Source organism: Myodes glareolus, chromosome 9, assembly GCF_982192425.1.
Source record: "Myodes glareolus chromosome 9, mMyoGla1.1, whole genome shotgun sequence".
Taxonomy (NCBI): Eukaryota; Metazoa; Chordata; class Mammalia; order Rodentia; family Cricetidae; genus Myodes; species Myodes glareolus.
Window position 1 is genome coordinate 9,297,979 of NC_142034.1, and position 24,958 is coordinate 9,322,936.

Sequence of the window (24,958 nt, forward strand, 5' to 3'; positions counted from 1 at the left end):
CAAAGCTAAAGACCAGGAAAAGACCTTCTGGACTGCCCGGTTCTGTCCCTATCACAGCTAAAGACACAGTGACCCAGCGGATGGTGACACACTCTGCAGACTGATCCCTTAGAGCTGGGAGCAGATATTAGCTGTATTAGATCTGGGAACTGTAGTCAAATATGGGACTCTTTCATGGATGCATGCGCCTGGCTCTTTTCCAGGCACTGAGACTCCCTCAGTGAGCCGACAGATGGCGATTCCTTGCTTGTCCTGATGCCAGACTGGGTGAGGGAGGGAGAGTAAACAATTATATTAGGAGCTGAGGAGTTAATACTGTGTGTTAGTAGGTAAGAAAAAATGCCTTTGGGAAGAATAAAGGAAAGAAGAATGAAGGAAGTAAGTTAGGCTAGCTTTTAGGGGCATCCCCTATCCCTGCTGTTTAACAGAATACCTCAAAACTTGGCCCTTTAAGCCAGCAAGCACTGAAGGTCGGGGGGCGGGGCGGTATTCTAGCTGCTGTGTTAAAACCTTCAAACAAAAGCAACTTCAAGGATAAAATACTATTTATTGAGCTTCTACAGTCCATCGTCGAAGGGAAGTCAAGGCAGGATCTCAAAACACCCTTGGCCAAGAGGAAAGAAAAATAAATGCAAAGAAATGCACACAGGCGACTGCTTTCAGCCGGCTCTCTCTTCTCTTAAACTGCCGCGTGTGCTGGGGGCAGGGGTCTTTCCAGGGATGCTGCTGCCTACAAAGGAGTGGTCTTCCTGCACCAGTTAACGGCCCCCGACCCTACGGGCCAGCCTGATCAGGAATATTTCTCATTGAGACTCTTGCCAGGTGGTTATAGGTTTTGTCAAGGTGACCAATCAAAGTAACCAGCACAGAGGTCTAGGGATTTAAGAGAGGTTTTGTTCAGTGACTCTAGCTCAGGGTCTCTCAAGGGGTCACAGTAAATATGGTAGCCAAGGCCAGAGTGACCTGAAGGCTTGACTCGGACTGGAGCATCTGCTTCCTACATGGTTCCCTCACATGGATTACGGCAAGAGGCCTTTCCTCCTCACCACATAGGCTTCTCATATGACTGGCTCCTGGCGTCCCCCAGAACTGTCAGTCAAGAAGCCAGAATCCCTGCTGAGACTTTGGAGGTGTTGAAGAACTGAGCCATGCATATCCGAGAAGGAAGGTTCCAGGGGAAATAACCTAACGTGAGAGTGACTAAGCCTTCTCAAGGAAGAGCAAGACGAGGACATGAGAGAAGACCAATGGGAAGAAATCAGAGGCTAACAACACAGATGGGTCGTGTCAGGCCAGGGGAGGACTTGGCCTCTGCTTCTGAGAGAAGAGCCAAGCAGAGTTTTGAGCAAGGGAGCGCCATAGCCTGACACTGCACATGACCGGGGACTGGAGCTGAGTACGGCAAGAGCAGAAGTAAGACAGGTTGGCGTTGTTGTTATCACGGAAGTTGTGATGAAGACTCCCATACCGCGAGGCAATGATGTTGGAGAAGTGGCTGGATTCTGTGTAGATACAGAAACTGTTCCTCGAAGATCAGATCCAGTGAGGTGTGATGAGCAACCAAGGGCACAGCAAGGCCGATGGTGTCTCTGCCTTCTGACAGCGCAACTCACTGATTGTTCTCTGCTTCCGGTAGCTCTGGATAGAGGTGTGAGTTCTAGAACAGAAAGAAGATCCCAACATGGACCCCTCAGTGCCGTGACACAGCTGTGTGAGAACAGACCCACCACTTACCTTTGAGGGGGGTCTTCATTGTTACAGCTACAGAATGTAAAATGATCTTCAGTCCTGTAGGATATGCTGTGGGAAGCTAAGATGGAAGATATGATGGGAAGCAGGGAGGCAGTGGTGAGCAGGGAGCATGAGGCCAGGGCTACCAGTCTTCTGTTTCCTGATCTTCCTGAGGGTCACAGGAGTTTGCCAGTTTGTGGAAACTCATCCAGTGGAATTCTCATCATGTGTTCTTTTCCTATACTCTCTCTCTCTCTCTCTCTGTGTGTGTGTGTGTGTGTGTGTGTGTGTGTGTGTGTTGTGATGCTGTGGGTTGAACAAGGGCCTTATCTTTCAAAACGATATGGAGAAGTAATTCTTTCTCCCTAAATATGGGTCCCACCCAAGAACTAAAATTCTGCCTGCAAATTAAAATTAGCCATCCCCATTGGCCACCTTGGCAGTGAGTAGACGAGAAGGCATTGCTTAGTTTTGCCCATCCAGGGATTTTTTTTTCTTTTTCTTTTGTGGAAATGGGACTGTTGAAACAGCATTTAGGCCTTATTTCTTACAGTTATAATTGGGAGGCTCAGGCCTCCGTGCGTGCGTGTAGAAGCAGATCTCTCACCCCTGTTGCTATGTATTTTTCCATTGTTTGAACGAGACTTGGCTTATTTGCTCACCTGTTGTGGATGGGCCTCTGCATGGTGTCCGAGTGGGGGCCGATGTAGCAGTGCTGGGGCTAAGGGCATTCATGGTCTTCATCTTAGGATGGACAGGTGAGCGAGCACACAGCTCTGAGGCGCAAGAACTCCCTGCTGGTTGAAGCAACCTTATGGCCAGATAGTGCACAGGGTTGGCTTTATTTGCTGGTAGTCTCAGCAGATCAAAGTCCCCATGGCCTGACTCTGGGACTCCCAGATCCCATGCATACCTGCTCTTCAGCACGTCTACAAGGAGAGGTGTGGAGAGACCTGAACCACCCTCAGCCACCACCCTGCCTTGTGGCCTGGCCACCTGGTGCTCTTCCCTGCCCGCTTTGGGGAAGGCAGCTAAAGGAACGCATTAGCAGAATGGATGGGTCATCTGAGCCTGAGCCAGACAGGCTCTCAGAATGGCAGGAGAAGGGCGGGGGAAGATCCCTTGCGTGCTAAGCCAGCTCTGCTGAACGGGTAGGGACCGGCAGCCCTGCAGGGAGCACCCAGCCCCTTCCCACCTGCAGGCTCATCAAACACCTTGACAGGCTGCCCGAGTGGGAAGCTGGTGATGTCATCACCAGGCCTGAACAATCAGGCCTTTTAGGGCAGGACGATAACAATCAAAACAGTATGTAAGGACCTGCCACGCAAGAATACACACGAATACACACGCTCGCTCGTTGCCCCTGGGAGGCTCCAAAGCTGGGGTGAAACAGGGCTTGTCACAAATATGCCTTTCTCTTTTCCTCACCAGCAGGCCAGGGAACATAGCCTGGAGATCAAGGTTGTGAGTCGTCTAGGTACCTGTCTGTTTGTAGAGAAATCCTCAAATTCTTCCCCCACATATCCCAAAGAAACCTCACCACCAAGCCCAGACCTAAACCTCAGGCCGAACAACTAACTCTCCATGCTTGTGGGCCCCCCTTCGCAAGTCCAGGGGATGTTGCATGTAAGAAGCTTCTTCCAGACCCGAGCCATGTTGATGCTGGAGAGTGGCCAGTGTCTCAGGACTGAGGAAAGGTGTGGGGGTGGAGCTGGTGATTCTCACATATTGTCTTTACAAATTTAGCCCCAGGAATTGGCTTACCACAGTGAAGTTCTCCAGAGCCTTCAGCTGTGCTGAGCTTAGCTCTTCTCAAATAAGATGTCTAAGGGCTGGGGGTGGCTTGATTGGTAAGAACGTTATGCAGATATTAGGACCTAATGCTATGCAGAACATTGATCCCCAGAACTCATGTTAAAACAGCACTGCCAACAAAACCCCAGATGTAATAGTGAGCACTGTAATCCCAACACTGGGCACATGGAGACTATAGGATCTCTGAGGCTTTAATGGCCAGCCGACCTAACAATCTAACCAAATTGGTGAGCGCTGGGTTCAATGAGAGGCCTTGTCTCAATAATGATGATGATGAGGAGGAGGAGGAGGAGGAGGAGGAGGAGGAGGAGGAGGAGGAGGAAAGAGATGAGGAAACAGAGCTCAGTGAGTAAAAGCACTTACTACACAAACCTGTGGACCTCAGTCTGTATCCCTGAAGCTGTGTACAAGCTGAATGTGATGGCATGTCTGTAATCTAGCGCTTCTGTCCAGTGAGAGGAGGGGACAGGAAGAGGCCCAGGAAGGTAATCCAGCACTTCTGTCCAATGAGAGGAGAAGAGAGGAAGAGGCCCCAGAAGCTCCTGGACCAGCCGTCCTGCAGTGCACAGTGTATCAACAAACAAGAGAGACCCTGACTCCAAAACAAGGTAGAAAGCAAAGACTGTCACCTGAGGTTGCCCTCTGACCTCTGTACATGTGCTATGACATGTGTACACTCTCACACACAAACACATATATACCATGTACACACATATTAAAAATAAACATTTTTACAATATAAGATAATGATCTCGGAAAGCAAGTGATGTCAGCCTCTGAACCTTCACATTCACATGCATAGAAATGCACATGTCCCTCCATACACACTCAAGTATGCTCACATGCACGTGCGTGTGCACATGCACACACACACATATAGAGTTGTTTGCTTCTGAAGAGACATGGATGAACATAACAATTAAAACATTTTTCAGTAAGATGGCTGGGGTTATGCACACTCATTCACAGTCACACACATATACACTCACCTGTGTGTGTACACATACACATGTAAATACATATATATATATAGAGAGAGAGAGAGAGAGAGACAAGCAGATATACATAACACACACACACACACACACACACACACACACACAGTTCTTTGCTTCTAAAAGGAAAGCAAAAGGAATGAAGAACAATTGAAAAAATTCCCCATGCTGTTCTTCCAATTAACCAGAATGGACCAGAACCTCACCTCAGTGGCTTGAGGTGTAAGGTAGTACCTGTATCTTCCCTGCTGGAGATTGGATCCGGGCAACTACTCTGCCTGCAATGGACTGATGCAGCTGCAAGAAACTAACAAGACCCATAGTGTATACTGAAGCCTCGTAGCCCTGAGGACTACATATCTGCTCCCAGGCCTGTGGAATGCGGGCAGTAATCGGGACACCAGAGAGGCATCTGGGGAGGTGAACATGCTGCTACACGTAAAATGCTGCCAACCACACCCAGCATGTAGCCACACTCAATACAGGAAAGATTAGCATCTTTTTTTTTTTTCTAGCCAGAAGACCGCAGGCTTGGTCTAATGGGTGTGGTAATCAAAGACTGGAGCTGGTTTCAACCACAGGTTGTTGCAATGGGTGCACCGGACTCTCCTGCACAGCTCCTGACACATGCTCCATGCTGACTCACAGAGCTGGCCTTAAGCAAAATGTCTGAGGGTAGTGGTCAGTAAATGGATTTCAAGGGATGCCCCCCTCTCCTTAAAAAAAACAAAAAAGCTAAACCATCTCCTGAACAAGTCACTCAGCACAAGGACCTGCCTCCCAGAAATTGGGTGGGGACCACATAGGTGCAAACCCTTGCTTTTGGCCTTGCTATAGATTTGGGCTGGACTTTTTAGCACTTGGGTTTTCATTTAAAAAGCCAGTGGAGTGTGGTAGGCCAGTGTCACAGAGGGCAGGTGTCAGCAGAGATGGACTGTGAAGCTCTTCTCCATTGGCGGCGTTGTTTGGGATCTGTCTTTCACTTGGTAGAAGGGGAAGACTTGAGTTACCCTTTGGATCCTCTTCTTCCTGGATGAAGCTCACTTCTCCCTCCCTCGGTGTCAGAGTTGTCCCCCTTCTTCAAAGTCCATCTTGAGTATCCCTTTGCCCATGAAGTTTCTGGATCCATACCCTATGCTATTTCCCTCCTGGCTGTTAACAAGCTTCTGGGCTGTGTGTGGCAACTGTTGGCCAGTGGATTCTTTTGTTCCTGAGTTCCATTAGAAGCTCTTCAAGGTGGGTCCCTCCCTAGTGCCTTTTTCCCTGGCATCAGCTTAGGCTTAATGGTCCACTCCTGAGACACTGAGAAGGAGAGCCCCCCTCCCAACCATGCTATGATTAGAGGGCACAGGAGGTCCCAGCACTGACTGGAAGGTTGTACAAACCATGCCTCAATATTTGTAAGTGAATCCAGCGCCTTCCCCACCTCTAACCCACTGTGATGTCAATGGCCAAAGGATGCTGAGTGCTTAGCTCAGTACTGTCTCTTATGGAAGCCTTGGGCAGTGTTGACAGTAGCTAGCATGTAAGCAATACCCACCATGGCCTCAACCTGAGACTTTATAATGGTTATCTCTCATCCATGCAAAAGTTCTGCCAAGGAAGTTCTCCACCATTTTACAAAGTAGTGGCTGGTGCTGGGTCGCCGTGTGCCTGAGGCTCTGAATTAATTAATTTTCTCATTGCTGTGGCAAAATGCCTAATGAAAGCAACTTAAGCGAGGGTTTATTTTGGCTCACAGTTTGAAAGGAGACAGTCCATCCCAGCTGGGAAGACAAGGTCACAGGAGCTTGAGATACGTGGTCATAGTGTATCTGAAGTCAGGAAGCAAAGAGCTATGAATTCTGATATTCAGCTCAACCCCAGCCCATGGAATAATGTCTTCCACCTCAGCTAACCCCGTCTGCAGACACCCTTACAGACATGTTCGGAGAACTGTTTCCTTAGTGATTCTAGATCCAGTCAATGCGATCATCAACCGGCACGGGCTTGGCTCCTCACAGGTCACATGGCCTCCAAAGGCCTTGAACTTGCCACATCTCTGTTTTCTACCCTGGTGGTAAGACCATCAAACAAGGGCCCCTCTGGGGCCACTTGCAACATGAGTTCTCTGATTTGTAGCTATGCTATGTGAGGCTAGCTTTTGGAAGACATTAGGGGTAGTGAAGCTGCCATTGGGAGGTCCAGGGAGGAGAGCTAGGCTTCTGGCTGTCTCAGGGTTTTTAAGGAAAAGCAATGGCCAGCCTCTTGGGATGAATGGCCTCTGACGAAAAGGGAAAGGAGGCTATTGTTTGCTTGGCAGCCTGGAAGGACCCAGGCCCTTGCCTCTGCACCTCTACCAGGTTGCAGAGCAAGGAAGGACAGAGACAAGGTAGAAAAGAGACACCCCTCCCCCCAAGGGTGTGTTTCTTCTGCTCTCCACCCAGTCTGTGAATGGGCACCCTTGAGGTTGCCTATACCTCCTTGGCACCTCAAGTGGGGTTGGCTGTGTCTGCTGAGTCAATATTTGTAACTGAGCCTAGCCCCTTACCCACCCCCACCCATTCTTCCCACCCTCGGGGGTTTCCAGCAGTCTCCTGGCCCTAAGCAGCCTGAATTGTTCCTTTGTGTGCCTGCCCAGCCTTGAGGCACAGTATCCCTCTACCTCTACCACTGCCACCTCTTAAGTCCCCCCAGCGCCTGGCTATCCTGTAGGTGTCACCTACCCTGGGGTGGAGACAGCAGCCTACGAATTGCTCTGACATTATCAGGCTGGTGAAGGTTTTAGAGAGCTGGTTATATAGAGGGAGGTAACCTGGGCTAGCCTCCAACTGGCTGTGGAACTGAGAATGTCCTTGCACTTTGGATTCCCCTGCCTAAATGCTGGGATTATGAATATTCACCAGGTTTATTCATGCTAGGGATAAAATCCAGGGCCTTCTGTGTGCTGGGCAGCACTATCCCAACTGGGCTACATCACAGTCCCAGATCTTTTCTTTTCTAAGTAGCTGTTCCCCTTCTAAGGTAAAAGTCCTCCCCCTCCCAGGACTTGTCTCTGTTACCTACCCTTCCGGGGTAACCAACTCACCCAGAGTGTCCTGAGGAAGTCCTAGGTTTGGCACTGCCAGATCCTCTGTTCCAGAACACGCCTCAGCTCTGGAGTATCCTGATTCCCACTAGGAAAGTTGTGAGTGCCTGGGAAATTCTGATGCCTTGGCATTGATCAGCACACTAGCGAATGCCTGTGGTTCCATTAACCCCACTGCTCACCTCAGCCCCAGTCCAAGGACTCTTTGTTGTCTTCTTGCTTGCCATTTTTTTTTGTTGGAGGGCTGCTCTCTCTCTCTCTCTCTCTCTCTCTCTCTCTCTCTCTCTCTCTCTCTCTCTCTCTCTCTTCCTCCCCTCCTCTACCCAAGTATGATGTGAAATGAGATTTTAAAACAAGCCTAATTTTTAATCCCCCAAAGCTGGGCTGCAAGTAGCCATTTCTCTGGGTCTGGTCCGCCCTGGCAAATTCTGACTCCCCAGGAAAAGGAAAGTAGAAGTTTGGGCACTTAGGCCAAAGCCAACTCCTTTGAGCTGCAGCCCTTCCCCACAGACCCTTGGCTCACCTTTCCCAGAAGAGGCCTCCTCAGGGCTGCTCATGACCCTGTGGTTGCAGCCTGGCTCCCTGGGAGCCACTTACCTGCCCTGGTCTCCTCTAGTGATACCCTATCCTGTAAACCCTTTCCTGGCCCTCTGTCAAGGTCCCCTCTCTCATACCTGGCAGCCAGGCCCTGGTGAGAGGTCACTAGGAGGCGTGGCTGCTCAGGGAAGGAACGGTACTATCCCCATATTCATGTGGGCTGGTCATGAATATGTTTGTTTTGGGGAGCAGAAGAAACAAAACCCCAAACAGCAACTTGTCTGGGCTCTGAGGGCTGCGGTGACAGGCTTAGGTTTGTGTGCCATCCCATCTGTGCCCCACCCTCTTTGAATTCTGCTTGGAATTTTGTAGCAGGTTCTGAAAAAGAAAACCCCTCATCTCAGCTTTCCCTTCTCTGAGCTGCAAGGAAGGAGATCAGCCAGGCCTACCAGCCCAGGAATGCCTCTGTAGAGTGCTTGATTAGGTCAGAGGCCATGGATGGCTGGACAGCAGGACTGTGGTGGGGCCTTCTCTAAGCCATCAGCTTTGTAGGCACATTTTCTCCTCACAGTCTCCCATCCCTGCCATTGCATCTAGAAGTAGGCTCAGAGTCTGTCCTCTGAAGACCTTCCCTGACAGCTGAGTCTCTCCCTCCCTCCCCTCCAGTGTTCATTAGCATCCCATGCATCCCCTTCTGCAGTCCCATCACTGTGGTCACTACTGCTTGATTGGTCCTGCCCGTGTTCCCTGGAATCCCCTCCAGGGCTTCCCAAGTGGGATTCCATGTAGAATAGACACCCAGTCTGCCGAGTCTCTATATATCCTCAAGCGCCCCCCACCACCACCCCCAGCATCCATGGCTCCCATTCTGTGTTGGGAGCCAAGACAGCAGCCCGGGTTCTTACAGCAGAGGTGGACCCAACCACCACCTCCATCCTCACACCTGCTGATGTTGTTATTCATTGATCCCCACCAGAGCATCATCTTCAGACGTCACAGGCACGGGTCCTGTAGTTTGTCTGTGTCCCAGGCAAGGTGTGTGGTAAAGCTCCCTGGTGCCTGGAATGAAGAACTGGTTCTGAGGGCTGGGGATTCAAATCACATTCCAGAGCTGATGCAGGTGATGAAGAAGAGACTCCTTCCCTGCCCTTCTGGTGTCTGTTGGACTTTGGATCTGGGTCTCCTAAAGACTCACACATTGAAGGCTTTGCCCCCAGCTTCTCAATCCAGTCTTTGAGATGTGATCAGATTGTAGTGGCTCTGACTTCATTTTTTATTATTAATAGATTCATAATTCAGTGACATTTGGGTGAGCTGAAGGACACTCATTGGGGTGCGACCTAGTTAGAAATTGGTAGAGACATGTTCCTGGAGGTTGTCTCTTGTCCTGGGCCCTTCCTCTGTGTCTTCCTACTTTCTTGATGTCATGTGAACAGCTCTGCCATGCTCTTTGCCATGACACTCTGCCTCACTATGACCGAGACACAGTGGAGCCACGTGACCACAGACTTGCTCTGAACAGTGAGCTGTGAGCTGAAGCAAGCAAATCCTCCCTTCCTTAAGGTGTCTATGTTAGGCATTTTGTTAGAGCAATAAGAAAGAAACATGACATATGGTTGGAGATTGGAACACAGCTGGCCTTGTGTGTGTGTGTGTGTGTGTGTGTGCGCGCGCGCGTGTGCGCACATGCATACACACACAGTGCCTTATACAAAGGAGAACTGTTCTAGAAGGTTGTGTAGGAAGGAGGGATGGCAGAGAGGCTGTAGTTTCAGCCCGCACCATGGTCTCAGGAGCCCATGGTATGTTAAGGATAGACTTCCTGATCACACAGTGAAGCAGTGCCCTGAAGAGAAAGACCTGGCACAATCTTGGGGTGCGGCTAGAAACCCTGTGCCAGGGCTAGGGCAGGGCAGTGACAGCGAGGGTTGCCAAGGATGGAAGAATGGGGTTTCTGTACTGCTTATCAGGGGCCCAGCTCTGGGGCAGGATGTGGAGGAGGCGTCCCCAGCCTGACTGGATGGCGGGGCTTTGGGCAGGAAGCGCCACCTTGAACTTGCTGGTGACCCTGGGTTGGTGACTCCATGTCCACTCCTAGGATAGGTCATGCTCCTGCCTGGGTGTGTGGAAGGGTAGCTACTAACAGTGGACTACAAGCCTGCCACCAAGCCCTGCCTCTGCATCGGAGAAGAGACAGAGGACCAAGTTTGACCCCTAGGCCAATGGTTCTCAACCTGTGGGCCGTGACCCCTTTGGAGTCCCAGATCAGATCTTTACATTATGATTCATAACAGTAACAAATTTGCAGTTATGAAGTAGAAAGGAAATAATTTTATGGTGTGTGGGGTGGATCACCACAACACGAGGAACTGTACTAAAGGGCTGCAGAATTAGGAAGCTTGAGAATCACTGCCCTAGGTTGTTCTCTTTGGGGGAAAAAGTCCTTGGCATTGGGCTCTGCAGAAGGCCAAGAAAGCTGGTCTTATTTGACCATGATCTAGGGAGAGGCAGCGGCCACTGGAAGACGCTGGGTGTGAAGGGGAGGGCAGTGCCGCCAGCAGCTATGGAGAAAGCTGTGTGGGGAGCACTGTTAGCAAATTGTTCTTGAGGTTTGTTTATGCCACAGTGTCCTCCCCTTCCTGGAATAGGAATTCAGGGTCTTCTTGGACATAAAACTGGTAGAAGAAGCTTCTAGAACAAACTTTAGTTGGGTCTTCTATCTTTTTTTTTCCAAAGTTTATTAAATTATGAAAGTTTCCATTTCTGCCCCTCCTCCCAACACCCTCCCACTCCTCCCCTCCCCCTCCTCCTCCCTCTCCATCCCTAAGAGCAGTCAGGGCTTCCAGCCCTGTGGGAAGTTCAAGTTCCTCCCCCCTCCCTCCAGGTCCAGGAAGGTGAGTATCCAGACTGGATCCCAAAAATCCAGTATATGCAGAGGAAACAAGTCCCAGTGTCATTGTCAGTGGCTTTTCAGAAAGGCTCCGGGCCAGCCACATTCAGAGAATCCGGCCACATTCAGAGAATCTGGTTGGATCACGTGCTTGTTCAGTCCCAGTCCAACTGACCTTGGTGAACTCTCATTAGATCAGTCCCCTTGTATCAGTGGGTGATCGCACCCCTCACGGTCCTGAGTTTTTTTTCATGTTCTTCCTCCTTCTGCCCCTCATTTGGACCATGGGGGGCTCAGTCCGGTGCTCCAATGTGGGTCTCCGTCTGTATCGCCATCCATCGTCGGATGAAGGATCTATGGTGATAAGCAAAATCTTCATCAGTATGGTTATAGGCCAAGGCCGGTTCAGACACCCTCTCCTCTGTCTAGAGAACAGTCTGGGGATCTCTCCTTGGACCTGGGATCCCATTTATAATCAAGTCTCTTGTAAACCCTAAAATGACTCCCTTAGTTGAGATATATTCTTCCCTGATCCCATATCCATCCTTCCTCCCTTCCCCCATCTCAGTCCCCCGAGTTTTCCCCATTCCTCCCCTACTCCCTTCTCTCTAACCCTCTCCCCTTCCAACAACCCTCCCACCCACGCCCCCATGCACCCGAGGAGGGTCTTCTATCTTAACTAGGAATCAATAACCATGACCAAGGCAAATCAAATAAAGTATTCAATTGAGCTTATTCAATTCCAGAGGGGTAGAGCCCATGATGGGAGAGTGAAGGTGTGGCGGTAGAGACAGCTGAGAGCTCAGATCTCACACCGAAAGCAGAGGCAGAGAGCACACTGGAAATGGCACTATTTATTTTTGAAGCCTCAAAGCCTGCCCCCAGTGACACCTCCTCCAAGAAGACCATACCTTATAATCCTTCTCAGATAGGTCTGCCACATGATGACCAAGTTTTCCAGCATTTGAGTTAACCAAATGGAGTGTATACTAGCTAGATGTTTCTAAGTTCAATTCTGGTAGGATTGGTCTTTGTCTCAGAAACGCCCTGAAATGGTCCCCGGGATACAGGGTCATTGAGCCCTGTATGGGATACAAGTACATATATGGTGATGGAGGATGAAGGCAAACATGATGAAGATGAGATGAAGCCCCCAAGCGACATGGAGATATGATATTTAATACTGACTGTTATCCCTTGTGCGCTTTGCTGGAGTCCAGACTGGCTGTGGCCAGAACTGGCCTGGTGGGCTTTCAAGGCAGCAAATTATGTTCTCTTCCTGGAGCCTGGGAACAAACATGAAGTGGCCAGTAAGGACCAGATAAGGCCCAGATGCTGATCTTCAGCTCTCCCTTGGATCTGTACAGAACTGAGGAGCAAATTCCTATTGGGGGCAAAGCAGACAGAGAGGAGTCAATTGACCAGAAAGCCAAGCATGAGGCAGCTTTTCATACAGACCACCAACAATATGTTCAGACCCACAGGCCAGCGTTGTTGAGTAATTGACACCCTTGAAGCTCTGTAGTCAAAGGGCCTTCCATGGAGGCACTGCCTCTAGACCTGTCCAGCCAAGGTCAAGTCTTGTCCAGGGAGGTAGTTTCATATTGCCTTTCTGTTGCCCTCAGACTGGCCCCGTTCCCTCCTGTGGCATCTCTCCTTACTTTGCACATAGGCATGAGTGCCCACGTGTATGCATTATAAATTCTAAACATGTGTGTGCCTCGCCTCCCTTGTTCAGCTATGTATTGCCCCTGTGCCTACCTCGTTTCCATTCTTCCTTCACTGTGATCTAATCTTCGGCTTCTGCACAAAGCTGCCTCTCATAGGCAGGTCCCTAGCCTCTGACTCGGGCACACAACACGACAGTGCCCTTCAGTTCTTGCAGAGGCAGAAGGCCAGAGGTTCTCACAGAGCGCACCACCCAAGCCCAGAGAAATGTAGCAAGGGTCCCTGGGAAACCTGAGCCTGGAGCTGCAGAGTGTCACCTTCGTTCTACACATTTACTTCCTTGTGCTGGCTCTGATGTCCCTTCTGGGGAAAATGATATGCACCTGTCTGTGCACTACAGGAAACAGACACTCAAGTGCACAGACCATCTCTCACTGTTAAGAACATTGTCCCGTGACACAGTGATCCCTCAAGCTGGGCTTCATTATTCCTATGTTGTGCACTAGACACAGACATGTAAAAGTCTAATGATTGACACAGGCTTGTATAGGAATATGACAAAATGGAAGCAGCATGTTCTCTGATAGCATACTAAAGACAGAATATGACCAGGGAGAGACTCAGGACAGGAGGGCAGCAAGGAGGAAGATGTCAGTCACTCCCTCCTACGATGCCACCTCCATGTGGGCCCTCTTCCTTCCTTTACCCACCACAGATCCATGCCTGGCTCCATAGCACCAAAGGAGGGCTTCAGGCCTTGACAAGGCCACCTTTTTGATGGGTACATGTTAGGATTTCTATTGCTGTGAAGAGATACCATGACCATGGCAACTCTTATAAAGGAAAACATTTAATTGAGCCTGGCTTACAGTTTCAGAGGTTTAGCCCATTATCATCATGGTGGGACATGGTCACATACAGGCAGACATGGTGCTGGAGAAGAAACTGACAATTCTACATCTCAACCCGAAGGCAACGTGAAGTGAACCGTGGCACTGCACACGGGTTGAGCATAGAGGATCTCAAAAGGCCCATTCTCATAGTGACATACTTCCTCTAACCCGACCACACCTCTTAATAACGCTGCTCCCTACAGGGGCCATTTTCTTTCAAACCAACACAATACATGACTCCAGACAATAAGTTTTATGTGTTATTCTAATTTCTTCTCTGTTGCTATGATTCAGACACTAACCAAGATCAGCTTAGGGGAGAAAATGGCTTATCTTGGCTTACAGACTACACTCCATCACCGAGGGAAGTCAGGACAGAAAATCGATCAGGAACTTGAAACAGAGATCGTGGAGGAACTCTGGCTTGCTCTCAGGCTTATCCTTAGTTAGCTTTCTTATACAGCCCAGGACCATCGACCCAGGGAATAGGACAGCTCACAGTGGACTAGGCTCTCCTAAGCAATTAATAATCAAGACAGTGCCCACTGACACCACCCACAGGCTAGTCTGACCAAATGAATTCCTCTCTAAGATGACCCTGGGCTATATTAAGTAGTCAAAGTTTACTAGGACTGTGCCTTCTTGACTTTTTTTTTTTTTGCAGGAATTTGGCCATTGGAATTGGGATCCAGAATTTCCCCGAGGGCCTGGCTGTCAGCCTCCCTCTGCGTGGAGCCGGCTTCTCTACCTGGAGAGCCTTCTGGTGAGTGTGCCAGCCCATTGGCTCAGAAGGGAGGGGTGTAAACTACTGGTGTGAACTCCATTTTTCAGGGTCGGGCTCCTGCTGGAAGCCAGTGTGGGGCTTCTCTGGAAGAACACAAGTGTGGGTGAATGCCGTACCCACAGTGAAGACCCCAAGACACAAACTCATCTCTTAACCTTTGACCTTTACACGGCTGGTGTGCATGGCTGTGTGCCCTTTCAAAGGCTTTTGTGGAAAACAACCCATGGCCATCGCACTAGCCACTCACCCCATAACATGTCTCCTCTAAATGTCACAGTATCCCCAGCTGAGGATCATCTTGCCACGACCTGACCCAGCGAGTCATTATAATATAGCTTTTCTCATATGTCCTCCACTTGGGACACAGGCCTCCTGCCTTTCTCTGCTAAAAAAAAAAAATCACTGACCCATAACATAACATAAGGTCACCACACTCATGCAGACTGCTGACAGGGGCAATTTTAAAATGCCTTCCATTGTATAAGACTCCGTGACTTACAGGCTTGTCCAGGTGCTCAAGTGACTGCATTTCTGTCCTCTCCAGATCTCTTTCTCCATTCTTAGAGACCCTCAAGTAGAGGATTTGGGAGACAAGGGAGGTGGGTGGCCTTAGAGAGGTTCAAAACCTACCAAAGTCACAGCTGTCGTTTCTGACAGTCCAGGTACCAGGGAGAAAGGAGCGGGGAGATGCAGAGATTTGCGGTCAGCTCCAAGATCGGGAAGTGAAGCTTTGGTCTCGGCCTCAAACTCTAGTCTGGGATTGATGTCACAGCCACATTTTCCAGAGACAACAAAGCCACAGGCAGGGGTTGGGTACATCAGAGGGCTGTCTGTCCTGCTGATATGTTCGTGGAAACACACACACACTCTAAACTTATTTCTTAAAAGAGAAAGATACATGCTATTACTAGAATATATCTTGAAAACATTATGCTAGGAGAAATAAGCCACCCTCTCTTCACCCCTCAGAAACAAACAAGACCCATATATGATTCTGTTTATAGGAAATATCCAGAGGCAGCAAACATATAGAGGGAAAAGAAATGGAGAGATTCATGGTGACGGGCTGGGAGGAGAAAGAAATAGGGCATGGCTGCTAATGGCCATCGGCTTCTTTTACGGTGATAAAGATGTCGAAATCGATGGTGATGCTCACTTAACCTTGTAAATCTACTAAAGCCACTTGTCTATGCGGTAAATGTTACATGGGTTGCAAACTATGTCCCAATCAAATTGTTGTTGTCAAAAGATGATATAGGCAACTTAAAGATTCAAAGGCGATAAGAGATTTGAAGCTCCCGTAACTGCTTCAATGGGATCTGGGCAAGGAGCGGGAGGTGCTTCTTAGAACACGGCCAGACCAGATGCCCGCCACACATGTCTGCTTTCTAGGGTTGAGTCAGCAGTCTGGGCAAGTGTCACATTTGCTTGATCTCCCTGCACTGGCCAATGCCTCCGTTTCCTCCTTAGGTATGGACAGCTGAGTGGCATGGTGGAGCCCTTGGCTGGGGTCTTTGGAGCCTTTGCCGTGGTGCTGGCCGAGCCTGTCCTGCCCTATGCGCTGGCCTTTGCTGCTGGTGCCATGGTCTACGTGGTCATGGACGACATCATCCCCGAAGCCCAGATGAGGTGAAGAGCTTGCCCAGCTGTCTCCCCCTGCGCCAGGCCTCATCTGAGGCTCTCCCGCCCCACCCCTGCTGCTTTCACACTTGTCTGCTCTCCCTCTCTCTTCTCTTTTCTTATCCCCAAGATCCTTCTGCCCTTCCAACGATTGTTCCTGTCCCTCCTTTGCTGGCTAAAACTGAAGTGAAAAGAAGGAAGGTGACATCTCACAGTGGCATAAGGCAGGGGCCCCTAACCCCTTGGTGAAATAGATGGTCACCTTTAGACTCTCTGTCCTTTGTGCTCGCTCTCTCCCTCCCTCCCTCCCTCCCTCTCTCTCTCTCTCTCTCTCTCTCTGTGTGTGTGTGTGTGTGTGTGTGTGTGTGTGTGTGTGTGTGTATTGGAATGAGGAGTACGGCGGACTCAAAGATGCAAACTGTAGCCATATATGTGTGTTTCATTATCTTGCCATGGGCCAGTGTCAAGGGGGATTGTGGGCAGAGTAGGGACCTTGCATGGTTTCATTCAGGTATTTAAAACAGAATAATTGTGAAGCTGGTTTATCATATCAGATCATTGCCTTTCATAAATAATAATCAGGACTGGGGAAATGACTCCCCAGCACCGTGCTTGCCACACAACCATGAGAACCTGAGTTCAGTGTCCAGAACCCACATAAAAAGCCAGGCATGGTGAAGTATACTGTAATCCCCGCACTAGAGAGGTAGAGACAGGTGGATTCTTGGGACTCCATGACTAGGCAGATTAGTCTAATCAGTGAGTTCCTGGCCAGTGAGAGACCCTGTCACAAACAACAAGTAGACAGTGACTGAGGAGGAATGACTCCCATAACTGATCTTCAACCTCCCGACACATGTATACACATGTATGCCTGTACCTATTTCTATCTATCTATCTATCTATCTATCTATCTATCTATCTATCTATCCATCCATCCATCCATCCATCCATCCATCCACCTACCTACCTATCTGCCTATACCCTCTCCCCATGCACATGAAGAAAACATAACTGTTACTAATTTTTAGAAGGTTTGTGAGTGTGCTTGTGTGTGTGGGTGTGTGGGTGTGAGTGTGTATTCAAAGAGGTCAGATGTCAGATCCCTGGAACTATAATCACAGGCAATTGTTAGCTGATTAATATGGATGCTGGAAACCAAATTCTGGTCCTCTACAAGAGAAGCAAGTGCTCTTAACTGATGAGCCGTCTCTCCAGACCTCCTGTACTGACTGCTTTGGTGTGTCAACTTGACCCAAGCTGGAGTCATCAGAGAGGAAGGAGCCCCAGTTGAGAAAATGGCTCCATGAGATTCAGCTGTAAAGAATTTTCTCAATTAGTGATCAATAGAGGAGAGCCCAGCCCACTGTGGGTGGTACCATCCTGGCTGCTGGTCCTGGACTCTATAAGAAAGTAGGCTGAGCAAGTCATGTGAAGCAAGCCAGTAAGCAGCGCCCCTCCGTGGCCTGTGCATCAGCTCCTGCCTCCAGGTTCCTGCCCTGGCTTCCTTCAGTGATGAACAGCAATGGTGAAGTGTAAGCCAGATAGACCTGTGTTCCATTAGAGCAACAGAAACCCAAACTCAGTCATCTCCTGATCGCCACTTTGTTATTGAAGCGTGAGCTGGAGAACCATGCTCCAAGGATTTCCCTGTGCTGCAGCCCCAGGAACCACAGCCTAATGAGGACATTTCTCAGGACCAGGACTCAGCATTCCCTTGGCCTCTGATACCCACTTGTCCATGTTGCCACCTTTAGTAAGGTATTTAGTGTTGTAGTTGGGTATTGCAGAAGAGGCCATAAGCTTGGACAAGGCCATAGAAGTATCTCTTAAGCCTTTCCGTTTCCCTCTCCTTTCCTCCTAGTGGCAACGGGAAGCTGGCCTCCTGGGCCTCCATCCTGGGATTCGTGGTGATGATGTCTCTGGATGTGGGCCTCGGCTAGCTCCGACAACCCTGGGACCCGAGAAGGAAAGTGCCGGACTCCTGCAGGACCACGAGCCTCTCTCTTCACATCAACATCTCGTCCCTTTCTCTCCTCTCTGCCTCTACCCAGATCAGCTCTGATTATGCTTTGACTTTTCATTTTGCTTTGTGGGAGAAGCTGGTTTTCTTTGTAATCTCAAGGCATCATAGAACTGTAGATTTGTGTTTGGGCCACTGAGTGGAAGGAATCTGTCTTCAGTAGGCTTGTCAAGGCCAGCCCCTACTGTCCCACTTCCAGCCCCCTTCACTAGACTCAACTTCAGCTCCTCAGGGTCACCTCCAGAAGTCAGCTCTTGGGACACAAGTCCTGAGCGTGTTGGCCTAGGGTCTTAGAGCAGGTGGCCAGAGCCCCTTGTGCTCTCTCAACCGTGGACCTTCTGTCCACCTAAAATGCCAGGACAGACACATCACGAACACAGAAGGCTAAGCCAGCTCAAGCAGGGTCTGCTTCCTCTAGGGAGGCTACGTGAGACGGCCCCCACACAAAGGGCAGGAAGTCAGCTAGTCTTTCTCTTTCGTCCTAAGACAAATATTGGCATTACTGAGGCTAGAGAAATTTGGAAAGTAGGGTGACCGTGAGCACACACACAGTGTACTCTGTGAGAAGGGGTGGGGGTGAGTATGGCTTTAGGCTGAACCTCTGCTCCTGGCAGGTCAGAAGAACAGAGCAATTAGTCATGGTTCCTAGATCTCCTAGCTCTTAACCCTGATGTGTTTACAGCCCTTGTTTTTCCCGAGAGACTTGTGGATGCGGAGCAAATTGCAAGTACTCAACCCCTCCTTTACTGACGGAGTTACTGAAGTTAGCTCCAGGGGATGAGTGACCTTTGGAGCCAGCTAAGGCTCTTTCTCTGCTGGCCAGTTGGAAACATAACCTACCCAGAGCCCTGAGCTTTGGTAGGCTTTGTCGGAATCTGGCCAGAGGACTTCGAATGAGAAAGCAGAAGGGGTAGGCAGGTGGTATTTTAACATATCCTTTCTTAGAAAGCTTCCATGTCTGAGGTGACCCTGAGGAACAACTGGACCTAGACTAACCTGCTCCATCAGACACGTAGCTCCGTCCGCAGCTCTCACAACACACCTGAGACCTGAGCCCTCCTTGACCAGTCGTGTGTGTGGGACTCAGAGTGGACTCCACTCGGGAGCCAGGCATTCAGGTACTGGGTTATCAGGGTCTACTCTCTGTGTTTACGTGTTCCATCCCTCCAAGGGTGAATACAGTAGCTGCGGACGCTCAAGATCCGGGAGGCCAACCTCAGCTGGGCGTACGCACGTTCTTCGGAAGCACTGGTGATCAAAATTGAAGGCTCATTCAGAGATTTGGTTGGCAGAGGCTGGTTTGGTGATTGGCACATGTGTATATTTTAGTCTTGTGTCTTGGTGTGTAGTTCTGTTACTGCAAGTCGTCCTTTCTGCTGGATGAGACCTTGTAACTGTGATTAATATCAATAAAGGGAATTTTGTCGTGCATGAGCTGTTATAGTCAGCCCTCGACGCCGCTTCTTTCCAGAACTGTGATGCCTCCTCGCCCACCCAGGGCCAGCAGGAGTGAAGAGATGCTTTTACAGCAGGATGACTAGTGAGCCTAGAGTTTGCCAACAGCAGCACCCAACTCCAGCTTACTTCACCAGAGGAGACTGAGGAATGGGCATTAAGAAACTTGAAGGATCTACTGGGGACCTGGGCTTGGGAATGGGGTGGGTCTCAGACTATAGATCTTAGCTGATGGCTTTTGGAAAACAGCTCCATTAGATGCCATGGCCCCTGGTGCTGGTAACTAAATACTTTCTCCTCTCCACATGGTGTCATTGACCTAGTTTTTGTCAACCTCATTCAAACCAAGGCCTATTTGGGAAGAGGAAATCTCCACCTAGTAATTATCCTCCAGACAGCTGGATATGTCTAAGGGGAAATTTCTTAGTTAATGATTGAAGTGGGAGGACTCAGGCCACTGTATGCAGTGTCACCTCTAGCCAGGTGATTCTGGGTCGTATAAGAAAGCAAGTTGCCAGTCAACAGCACCCCTCCATGGCCTCTGTTTCAGTTCCTGTCTCCAGGTTCCTGCCTTGACTTTCCTCAAGTTGGAAGGATAAGCCAAATTAAATCTTTTCCTCATCAAGTTGCTTTTGGCCATGGTATTTATCACAGCATCAGAATGCATACTAATACAGATCCTTGCTGTGGGACAATGGTCTTGTACTCTATAAAGATGTGTCACTTGTGCTGGTTTAATAAAATGCTGATTGGCCAGTAGCCACGCAGGAAGTATAGGTGGGGCAACCAGAACAGGAGAATTCTGGGAAGAGGAAAGGTTCAGTCTACAGTCATCACCCAGATGCAGAGGACACAAGATGAGAATGTCTCACTGAGAAAAGGTACCATGCCATGTGGCTAACACAGACAAGAATTATGGGTTAATGGAAGATGTAAGAGTTAATTAATAAGAAGCCTGAGCTAAAGGCCAGCCAGTTTATAATTAATGTAGGCCTCTGTGTGTTTCTTTGGGACTGAATGGCTGCGGGACCAGGCGGGACAGAAACTTGTGTCAACAGAGTTTGACTGGCTGGAGCTGCCTAGGGGTAGACGTGTAGCCTCCAAAACTTTACGCAAAGTAAACTCTTTTTCTTTATACAGTCCTCAGCCTCAGGTATTTTATCATAGCAATGGTAAACTAACAGGACACTCCCTTCTGAAGCAGACTAGACTACAACTCCATCAGCTCTGCAGAAGACTGAGGATGGTGCATGGAGAACTTTTATTTTCTGGCAAGATGCTGCCTGGAGAAGAGGCAGGGGAATGCCAGTGTCTTTATGAAGTGCTTCAGAAGACAGGAGAAGGAGTCCTGGGGCAGAGAGGAGGCTCTTCGAAGAGCTGCCATCCAGGCAACTTCCCATTTTGCACATCGTCCTGTATCACTCCCTTTTGGTTCTCTCTGTCCAGCTCCTTCCTGGCCAGTGTTTCAGTTCTCTCTGGAAAGCCTGTGACTTGATCAGCCCTCTCTCCATATCCAGGTTCACCATTGTTTCTCTGTATTCCTGATCACATTCGTAAAAGAGACTATTGAAGAAACACCCTAAGGCTAAGGGGATGGCAGTGTCAGCCAAGTGCCTGCTGCACAACCACGAGGACCTGAGTTCTGATTCCCAGCACCCATATGAAAACAAGGCAAGGCGATGTGGTGAGCACTGTAAAAACCCCAGTGCTAGGTGGGAGGGTGGTATGGGGATAGGCAAATCTCCAAAACTCATTGGCCAGCCAGTGTAATGAATTGGTGAGCTCTAGATTCAGTGAAAGACCCTGTCTCAAAAAAATAAGGCAAAGAAGATACCTGGTATCAACTTCCAGCCTCCACTTGCACACTCACAGACAAGCACATCTGTGCATGTGCACACACACAGAACCATCATAGAAATCCCCAGGTACCAGACTCCTCTCTGTGCTCAGGGCTTCCAAGGGTCTACTATAGAGTGACTGACAGTTCTTACAGACTACCGGTAGGGCATCACACCTTTGCCTGGTTAGCGATAGCACAATCTTTTCTCTCCAGGTGGTGTACCAATGGATCCTCACTCCAAGTGACAGTATGTCAGGTTCGGGTGTGGGTAGTGTTGATTGTAGCTCTGACTCTTCCCTAGGCTCCTCACAGAAGGCAGTCTCACCCTGCCAGGCTGAGAGCAAGAGAGAGGGGGGCAAAGGACCCTGAGAAGTGTGTGCTCAGCGACCACTTTCAAGCCCTCAGCTTAATTTTGTTGGCACTTCTGTATGTTTCTCTTAAAGAGCACTCTCTACCTTTGGGGCTCCCCAGACTCACCCCTGGGAAAGATAAGCAGGACGTGACAGCACAGTGTACCTCCAGGGACCCTGGGAAGCCAGAGGTCACTTCATAGCCAAGCAGGCGACAGCTGGGATTGGCACACTGCATCTTTCAGCAGGTGGGCAGATCAGAGGAGAAGGGGCCAAGGGCATGTGTGTGGCTTTCCCTGCACATGGCCTTCTACACCCAGCCCTTGTTCCTCATTACAGCCATGCCAAAGACTTTCAGAGCTGGGCTCCAGGAGCTTGTGCAGGGGCAGGCAGTCCGTATCACCTGACCTGAGGAGGGCAGGGTGGAGTCTGCCCACACCTGCAGCCTGACTGGGCTCACCCAGGACCTTAGCCAGAGGAAGAAGATTTTAGATCTTGGGAACCAGGATGCCTGTGAGTTGGAATGATGACTCCACACTCCCAAGGCAGGGTATGTCCCAGAGAGTCATAGGTAAAATCCATATGCGAGTGTAATACACTCTAAACTTTTGTGTCTTTGATGCATGCACGGCATAGTTCCGTGTAAAAGAAACCCCTTCCTGGGATCCATTGGCTTCTGCCTGTCACACCCTCTAATGTGTATCAGGAGTGGGGAGGCCTACAGCCTGCAGCCTGTACTACCTACCCTTCTACTCTCCTGTGACCAAACACTGGGCAAGAAGCCATGGTGGGGGAAATGGTTTTATTTTGGTTTTCTGGGTGAGAGAGGGGCGTGGTAGGGAAGACATGGCAAGGTTTGTGAACTATGGCTAAGGGGCTCTTTCTGTTTGCACAGTTCCCCAATTGTGTCAGATTTCCATCCCTGGGACATTCAGCTTCTAAGGAGTAAAAGGTTTTTATTTGCTCACGTTTCAGAGGGTTCAGGTCATGGTTGCTCTGGGCCCATGGTGAGGAGGAACATCATGGTGGGGAGCAAAAGAGACTGGGACTGTGTGGTGTGGCTGGGACTCTTCATGTTTGACCCCACCAGGAGGCATTTAGTGCTTAGCTACCTTTGCCTCTTTGCCCACTTTTATTGCATCTCCAACACTTCCCCCCCCCCAGACATGTCGTGGGAGACTGTTCGTTTGTTCCTGTCTGCCCAGACTCGAAATAATCACACAGAAACTATATTATTTAAATCACTGCTTGGCCAATAACTTAAACGTATTGCTAGCTAGCTCTTATATCTTAAATTAATCCATTTCTATTACTCTGTGTGGAATAGCAAGTAGATTTTCCCTGAGCCTCTGCCTTGACATCCCTCAATGAATCATGACCTGAAAGTATAATCCAAACTGATCCTTTCTTCCCCAAATTGCTTTGTAATGGTGCTGTCACAGCCATGGAAAGGAAGCTAGAAGAGAGATTGTTGGTGTGACCATGTCTTTCCCTTTGTCCCTCTTTTGCTCCCCACCATGATGTTCCTCCTCACCATGGGCCCAGAGCAACCATGACCTGAACCCTCTGAAACGTGAGCAAATAAAAACCTTTTACTCCTTAGAAGCTGAATGTCCCAGGGATGGAAATCTGACACAATTGGGGAACTGTGCAAACAGAAAGAGCCCCTTAGCCATAGTTCAGTTCTCCTTGTGCAGTAGTGGTGTGAGAAATGCACCCCTTTCTCTGACATTGGATTTTCAGGAATAGGACTTGCTGCACAATTGTGTCTGCAGCATTTCCCGGAGGGTGTCCCATGGAAAAGTACAATTAACCTTGCAATATTAATACAGATATGTAGATTTTTCCAAGAATTTCTTTAGTGGGAACTTCCACCTTCACTAAGTGTCTTAGTAAGGGTTTCAGTAGCTGTGAAAAAGACATCATGACCACAGCAACTCTGTGTTAAAGAAAAACATTTAATTGGGGTGGATTACAGTTTCGGAGGTTTGGTCCATTATCATCATGGTGTGACATGGTGCCGTGCAGGCAGATGTGGTGCTGGAGAAGTAGCTGGGAGGCCTATGTCTTGACTCACTGGCAACAGAAAGTGATCTGAGACATTGGGTGTGGCTTGAGCATATATGACACCTCAAAGCCCACCTCCACAGTAACACGACACACTTCCTCCCACAAGGCCATACCTACCCCAATAAGACCATGCCTCCTAATAGTGTCACTCCCTTTGGGAACCACACCAAGGTTCTTATAGACTGTCACATGATCACAGAGTGACATTCTATCCCTGTTGCCCATTCAACTGAGGTCACCGGATTTGATTTCAAAGATTTGTCATCATCCCTTTTACCCATCAAGGTAAACATGACACACTCAAGTACACGTAGTTAGGACAGTTCTCTTCTCTGTGATGGAGACACTTCAAAGTGGCACAGTGAATGGTGACAGAGACAAGTGGGCAGGACAGGACTGGCATCAAGGTTGCCCCGTGGGATGACTATCTCTGTTCCATGACCCTGAGTCTGATCTTTCTGTGCTCTTCTCTGGAGGGATTTCCACAGGCTAGTCTCCAGGGGTGTCGCCAGCTCTTTTTTGGTCCTTTGAAGATGCTGAGAAGTCAGGGAGCATTATCTGCACACATCATCTTCTCCCATCTTCTCTCTGAACACAGTGGTTCTGAGCACAAAAGAGCTTCCCATCCAAGTTGCTCTTTCCACAGAGACACACTCAGGATGCTGCAAGGAGGTCTTGATTTAGGTCACTACATTTATCTTGGTCCTTTAAAAAAATCAACTCCAAAGAAGATACCTCTGGTGACAATGGATGTTGAAGCCTCAGCCATGTGTTGTCTGTGGCCAGGAACGGTTGGAAGAAAAAGGACTAAGGGACACAGGGGTGGGGATTAGCTAAAGGGGTGCCATCCCTAGACCTAGGAGGTGTTCTAGTCTACTTTCCATGGCTGTGATAAAACACTGACCAAAACCAACTTGGGGAAGAAACTGTTTGGCTTATCCATCCCAATGACAGTATCGCTGAAGGGAGTCACGCAGGAACTCAGTTAGGACAGAAACCTGGAGGCAGAACCACAAAGGAAGGCTGCTCACTGGCTTGCTCTCCATTCCTTGCTCAACTTGCTTTTTTATACAACCCAAGACCTCCTGCCTAGGGGTGGCACCACGCGAAGTGGACTGGGCCATCTCAGGTCAGATATTAATCAAGAAAATACTCCTACCGGATTTCCCCACTGGCCAATCTTATGGAGGCAATTTCTCAATTAGTATTTCTTCCCAGAG

General features: G+C 49.3%; 1 protein-coding gene and 1 long non-coding RNA gene across 6 annotated transcripts in view; one reads left to right on the forward strand and one right to left on the reverse strand.

The window, feature by feature from the left end:
* Window positions 1–19,454, forward strand: part of Slc39a11 (solute carrier family 39 member 11) — a 442,672-nt gene extending 423,218 nt beyond the window's left edge. For all 4 annotated transcript variants that reach the window (XM_048446145.3, XM_048446146.3, XM_085696003.2 and 1 more), the window contains 3 exons: window positions 14,261–14,359; window positions 15,851–16,009; window positions 17,865–19,454. In XM_048446145.3, coding sequence (XP_048302102.1) covers window positions 14,261–14,359; window positions 15,851–16,009; window positions 17,865–17,943 — 337 coding nt within the window. In that variant the 3' untranslated portion in view covers window positions 17,944–19,454. The remainder of the gene's footprint in view (window positions 1–14,260; window positions 14,360–15,850; window positions 16,010–17,864) is intronic.
* On the reverse strand, window positions 528–4,591 carry LOC146893341 (uncharacterized). Of its 2 annotated transcripts, XR_015003883.2 has the most exons (3): window positions 3,910–4,591; window positions 2,394–2,542; window positions 528–1,657 (listed from the first exon to the last, which is right to left on the reverse strand). It is a non-coding gene; the product is annotated as an uncharacterized LOC146893341 (long non-coding RNA). The 2 variants fall into 2 exon arrangements; XR_015003880.2 differs by lacking the exon at window positions 3,910–4,591 and having other exon boundaries at window positions 2,394–3,877.
* Window positions 19,455–24,958: the final 5,504 nt, after the last annotated feature.